This window comes from Pyrgilauda ruficollis, unplaced genomic scaffold (assembly GCF_017590135.1).
Source record: "Pyrgilauda ruficollis isolate IOZ18807 unplaced genomic scaffold, ASM1759013v1 scaffold20, whole genome shotgun sequence".
NCBI lineage: Eukaryota > Metazoa > Chordata > Aves > Passeriformes > Passeridae > Pyrgilauda > Pyrgilauda ruficollis.
This window is the reverse complement of record NW_024519207.1, coordinates 4,496,014-4,502,380: the sequence shown is the minus strand read 5'-3', so window position 1 is coordinate 4,502,380 and position 6,367 is coordinate 4,496,014. Positions and strand designations below refer to the sequence as shown.

Below are 6,367 nucleotides of genomic sequence, written 5' to 3'. Positions count from 1 at the left end.
CTGGGCCCCACAGTTCGGGAAGGACGTTGAGGCGCTGGAGTGTGTCTGGGAAAGGGCTGGGGAAGGGTCCGGAGCACAAGCCCTGGGAGGAGGAGCTGGGAGAGCTGGGGCTGTTCAAGCTGGTTTGGAAAAGGAGGCTCAGGAGGGACTTTACCACTCCTAGAACTGCCTGAAAGGAGGGTGTGGCCGGGTGGGATTGGTCTCTTCCCCCTGGAAACCAGCGACAGGACAAGAGGCCAAAGCCTCAAGCTGAACCAGGGGAGGGTTGCGTTGGACATCAGGGGCAGCGTCTTCTCAGAAAGAGTGGAGTCACCGTCGCTGGAGGTATTTAAGGAATGACTGGACGTGGCACTCAGTGCCACGGTCGAGCTGACACGGTGCTGTTTGGTCACAGGTTGTCCCGGGCGATCCCAGGTCTTTCCCAGGCCAGTCTGTGGTCCTGTGGATCCTCCCATGCGCCAGGGGGCGCCATCCCGCCCGGCCGCCTCTCGTGACGCGCTTCTCTGCCCCGTGCCCATGACGCCGCTGCCACGCGACACGGCGCGGCGCGCTCCGAGCCTCCCCCGGAAGCGCCGCCCCGCTCCCGGCGTTCCGCCGCGCTCCGGGCGCCGCTCCCGGCCCGTTCCGGCCCGGCCGCCCGTCCCGCCGCCGGCAGCATGCTGGAGCCGCCGCCCGCGGAGCCGCCGCCCGCGGGCAGGGACGTGCGGGACCGCCTCAGTCTCTGGGACCGCCGCCCGCAGCCCACCGCGCCGCTCAGCGACCGCCAGACCGACTCGGTGCTGGAGCTGAAGGCGGCGGCCGAGAACCTGCCGGTGCCCGCCGAGGTGAGGCGGCGGCGCTGCCCGGCCCGGAGGGGCGGCAGGCGGGAGCGAGGGCGGGAGGGGCCGCGGTGCCACGTCGCCGGGCGGGCGGCGGTGACGGCGCAGGGCGGCTGGGCCTGCGGGGCCGCGGCCGCTCCCGGGCGGAGGGGCTCCGCCGCCTTCGGCGCTCCGGGTCGTGCCCGCAGCCGCGTCCCCAAGCTGCCCCCTCCCCCGGCAGGGCTCGATCCTCTGGGAGCCCTCCCGAGGAGCCTCGTGCCGCCCGCCCGCCCTGTCTGGCAGGGTTCGTTAGGCAGCGGCGGGAGCTTTCCCCTGGGAATCCACGGGCTTTCGCTGCCCGCCCTCGCTGCTGCCCTCAGTCCTACAGCATTTGTCCTGCGGAAGTTGGGAACTTCAGTCGTGGAGTTCATTCTCTCGGTCCTCTTAAATTGATCCTTATTAATGCATAGCTGCTGGCGCCAACGTTATTTCCTGGTATGAATTGCAGGCTCTGAACAAACTGAGGAAAGCCAGGAATAGGGATAAAAAGCTTAATAATTTGTCAGCACCATAGAGGACTTGGTCTCCCACGGTGTAAAATTCCAAACTCTGACAAGGTGATTCTTTATGAACATTCCCTTGTCTGCAAAGGGAGGTGGAGCAGAATGCTTGTGTTCCTAAGTGCACTTTTCAGGAGGGGGTTTGTATTTAAACAGGATCGTAGTGTAAGATATGGTGCCATAAAGTCAACAAAGCTTGCTCTCAGCAAGTGTTTGAAAGCTCAGAACTGCAGAAGAGAGAGTGTAAAGCAATTCCTTCCTCAAATACACCTGTTTCATTTAATCCTTCCTGGTTTCTTTTTTTTTTTTTTTTTGTGTAAGCAGAATGCAAAAAGTAAATATTGGCAGGCATCCAAAGTGATTGTAGAAGGATGTCCTGCTATCAGAGGATGTTCTTATTTGCAACAAGGCAGGTACTGTATTTGCCAGTGAGGACAGCAGCAAAGCAAGACATTGAGTTCTTCAGAGAGCTGGGACAGTGTTGTCTCAGCTGTCCAAAACAGCGGGCTCTGGTGGATTCACCTTTCCCTCTGTATTAGACACCAGAGGAACCCTGGCTCCCCTGCTGGGGTCAGCCCTGTTTTGGGAGCCAGGCTGGAGAGGTGTGTGGAAGCTGGACAATGTATGGCAATCTGGTTTTTCTCAAATAGTTGAAATATTGATGGCTCTTTTTTTGTTGGACTAATACTACCAGGCAGGGAATATTTTACTAAGCGAGTTGTTTTCTAGAGAGATACCAGTTTGTAGTTAAGCAGTGTTTTCGGTTTTACCCTATCGATGTTCTCAGAAAACATACAATTCATCGTCATGTAATTGAAGAGGGTATTATATTAGTTAAGTGTATATAATAGTATTTTTCTTCTTGAATTAATTTCTTCCATATAGGCTATTAATAGTATCTGGTCATACTTAAATACAATTTATCTCAAGTTAAATTTTCCATGTTTTTCTTGCTTAAACAAAGTAATTGTGGCCAAAAAAAAGTTCCTGTTCAGCAGAGCTATTCTTTGTCTTCTGAATACATTATGGCAGCAGTCTTGAATTTTCCTTGAATGTCTGGCAAAAAAATCTGACGGTTCCTGTATGATGTTTCTAAATGTATGGATGTTGTAGTTGTTGGTGTAATGGTTGGACTCAGTGATCTCAGAGGTTTTTTCTAATCTTAATGATTCTGTGATTATCATATTGATAGGTAAAATGTCTGTTGCATTTTTTTCTTCGAAAGTAGAAGCCTGTAATTTTCTCATCACTGCTTTGGATTGCTTTATAGTTGAGCTGCAATGTGAAGGGATTCTCAGTGAGTTACCTGACCAAAGTTTGTGGTGTTTTGTGAGCAGCTGCCCATTGAGGACTTGTGCAGCCTGACGTCCCAGTCACTGCCTGTTCTGCTGCCAGCTGCGGTGCCAGAATCCACTGAGGATGTCCTTTTGAAGGGATTTGCAACACTAGGGATGGAGGATGAAAGAATTGAAACAGCACAGCAGGTAAGTGAATGACCTCCAAGATGCAGTAATCTTCAGAGAATGCTGTTAGTTTCTGTGTGTCTCACCTAGCTTTTGCTGAGTTTGCTAAACCTTTTGGCCTGTTTTCAAGATGCATAAGGGGGAACTTGGGGGGAAAACAACACTGAAGTCTTAGCTCTTAAGTGACAGGTACTTTTTGCATTTGGAGTGGAGTGTAATGTGAGGATAAGGCACCCCTTCAGTAAAGTGGTGTTGCTCTTGAAGTAGAAGAACGCCCACTATCTAATGTGATACCTTTGTTCTTGTGCAAATAAAGCCAGTTGAAAGCCAGTCTTTACCATTTTAACTCAGTGAAGGAATGGAGTATTTCAGTTGGAAGGGACCCACAGTGAGGAATTAGTTTCCTAGATTAATAACTGAATTCTGAAACAGCTCTGTTTTTAACAAAAGCTCATCTTCATTTCATAGATCATAGATTTGATTTTTTTTTAATTGATTGCATGTGATGTCTATATTGTTCACACCATAAAATCTCTTCTAGTTCTTCTCCTGGTTTGCTCAGGTGCAAACACAGATGGATCAAGATGAAGGTGCCAAGTATAGGTACGTGCTCTTCCTCAGTTCTTTTCACTATAAGCAGTTCCACCCTTGAAGGGCTTCATCTTGTCCATTAATGTTACCACGTGGTTCACAGTCACTCACGTGGGGAGTGGGGGAATGTGTTGCAGCAGCTGAGGCTTTCCAAGGCTGTGTGCCTGACTCCCAGAGGCCATTGCCCAGGTGGCAGAGCAGTTAAAGAGGACGCAGATTTCCTTCTGAACTGCCCACTATATTTAGACAGATGGAAATTAGTTTTGGCTTACAGACAGGGCTGTAGACAAAGGCATTCTAAGAGCTTTCCTATATTTTTCAATTGCTTCTGCTATTGGAATGGCATCCTCTGAGGGTGAGACTGTGTAAGCAGATGTGGCTGGTGGTCATTTCTGCTCTCACCATTTGGCTCAGACTGTGACTGTGGTTGTCACTCTGTATCTGCATTCCCTGCATTCCTTGACACTTTGCTCAACTCCAGTTTTGAGCCTTGCCATTTCATCTGTTTTTGTGGAACTGACTTTCCCATCAGGCTCAGAAGAACCCTTTCCCACTGACTTCGACAATTACTCCTTGGGAATCTGAAGTGCAGCTGAATGACTTAGCTAGATCTGCTCGTGGCCTTTTATAGAAACTGGCTTCTGTTTTGACACTTCACAAACTTGCCCTTGGCCACAAGGAGATGCTGCTGTATTCCCTCTGCTGTTTTTCCTCTGCTTTTCTTTGGGCTGTTTGTTTCTCTTTTGCTCTGACATTTGAGGACGTGACTTTTCTTGAAAGCAGAGGGTGAAGCATAAACTGATCCTGTGATCTGATCATTAAGAACCTAAAAGGAGTAGCAGCCTTGCACTTTGTCAGTTGACGTGTTTGCAGTGGTGCACACATGTGCTCATGTGTGCCATGGATGCACAGTGGTTTGCAGAATGAGCAGTATGCTACTGTCTGCAGGAGGCCAAAGGTGCAGAAGGAAAATGAATAATTTCTTTGCCTGATGTGCATGGATACAGGGAATTGCATTACTTGCATCTTTGTACATGGTAAAGTAGAACTCTGAAGTTTTAGCTGACATCCAAGAGTAATTAATTTTTAATATGCTTTAGATAAGCTGAATGCTTGACATAACATTTAGTTATCAGGTAGAGTTTTTGTCTGCATTGAGCCTCGGACGAATCTGGTGACATTAGACACCGGATCTATTTCATCTAAGCCTCTTTCAATCCTCACAGTAAGTTTTAAATCCTCTAGATAATTTCAGCTACTTCAGGAGAGAAAAAGTAATTTCTAAATGGAAAGTGAAAATGATGTAGAAGAGACCCAAATTAACACCGCTGTTGGGAGCAAGGCAGGTAGAATTTGGCTGCTTGCAGAAGTCAGTGTGTTTGTGCTGCCCATTTAGACTGTATTCACACCCTCCAGACCAGCTGTGTGGTGCAAGCTGCTGCTTTCTAGGTAGGCTTGCTGTAAGGAATGTCAGGAAAATGGAGTGGGTATTCCAGACCCTTCAGCTCTGTTATTTCTAAGATGATGAAACATCTGCTTATTGTGCACTCTTGCTTGATGCAAGTGATCTCCTGTTCCTAGAAGGAGAAAAGTGGTGGCGGTGTCCCTGCAGGCAGCTGGATTTGCAAATACAGAAAGGGAAATTTTACTTCTGTTATCTGTTGATTCTCTTTTTTCTAGACAGATGAGGGATTACTTGTCTGGCTTTCAGGAGCAGTGTGATGCTATCTTGAATGATGTGAATAGTGCCCTTCAGCACCTGGAGTCACTGCAAAAACAGTATCTTTTTGTGTCCACAAAGACAGGAACACTGCATGAGGCCTGTGAACAGCTTTTGAAAGAGCAGGTAATCTTTGATGGAAGGATTACTGGGAACTGCAAGACATCTTAAATGACAGTTTCTTTTTCTTGGGCTGGGAAAACATATCAGCTGCGGTAACAATACGTCCGTTTGCTTTGGACCTAATTTTTTGGGAGTGTTTCACCTGCAACTGGGGTGTGAGGCTCTGCAGTCAAATATTCAGTATGTGTCAATATATGCCCTAATGAAGAAAGTTAGCTGAGGGCAGTTTTTGTAACTGATGCCTGACAGGTACAAACTGTATTGGAATCAGTAATTCATATCATTTGAAGAAGTATTTTGAGCTGCTTGCTGCAAGATTCTTCAAGTTGGGAGCTTATTTCCCAGATGCTTTCGTTTTCCTGATGAATTGCTGCAACAGTGATACAATGAATGTTTTTTTCATAGTCATAGTCTTGGATACAAGAGAACTTTTTAAGACTCCAATCCTGAGATGCAGGATTTTTACAGTTCTCCATAATACTGATGGTAGCACAGCTTTTTGTATGAAGCATTGTCTGTGGGATACTGACAAACCTGTAGTATATGTTATTTTAAATACACTACTGAAAATAGTGTGTCAGTCTCTGGTAAAAGAGCAAGAGAGCACTGCTGTATTCTGCATCTTTTGTTGGACTTAATCAGTTGCAAGTTACTTGGAGCTTTTTAACAATGGTATGTGCTGAGAGCTGAAAGGGAGGCTTAATAATTTTATACACCCATGTGTATACATATGTATATTTAAGCTACTTGGTAGGTTGATGATTTTCTTTTATTTATTGTTTTTTTAATAGTCAGAACTTGTTGACCTGGCTGAAAACATCCAGCAGAAACTTTCATACTTTAATGAGCTGGAAAACATCAACACTGTAAGTATTATTTCGTTGTTAATAGTCTTAGAAAATGAAAATGTAGTTGTCTGTTGAACTTAGTCACCAACAGTAATGTGCTTAGGTTCCTTACAATGATGCTTTGTCTTGTTTTCCAAAGAAATTGAATTCCCCTACGCTGTCCGTGAACAGTGAAGGATTCATTCCCATGCTGGCTAAACTTGATGATTGTATCGCATATATTTCATCACATGTAAGTCATTCTGTATTTTTGGTTAAATTGTCA

At 46.6% G+C, this 6,367-nt stretch overlaps 1 protein-coding gene across 1 annotated transcript in view; it reads left to right on the top strand.

Annotated features, from left to right (window-relative positions):
• Window positions 1–564: 564 nt before the first annotated feature.
• The window catches only part of COG3 (component of oligomeric golgi complex 3), a 30,139-nt gene continuing 24,336 nt past the window's right edge, over window positions 565–6,367 (top strand). The window contains exons 1-6 of the mRNA XM_041466991.1: window positions 565–824; window positions 2,695–2,841; window positions 3,362–3,423; window positions 5,092–5,257; window positions 6,046–6,120; window positions 6,242–6,334. Coding sequence (XP_041322925.1) covers window positions 657–824; window positions 2,695–2,841; window positions 3,362–3,423; window positions 5,092–5,257; window positions 6,046–6,120; window positions 6,242–6,334 — 711 coding nt within the window. The 5' untranslated portion in view covers window positions 565–656. The remainder of the gene's footprint in view (window positions 825–2,694; window positions 2,842–3,361; window positions 3,424–5,091; window positions 5,258–6,045; window positions 6,121–6,241; window positions 6,335–6,367) is intronic.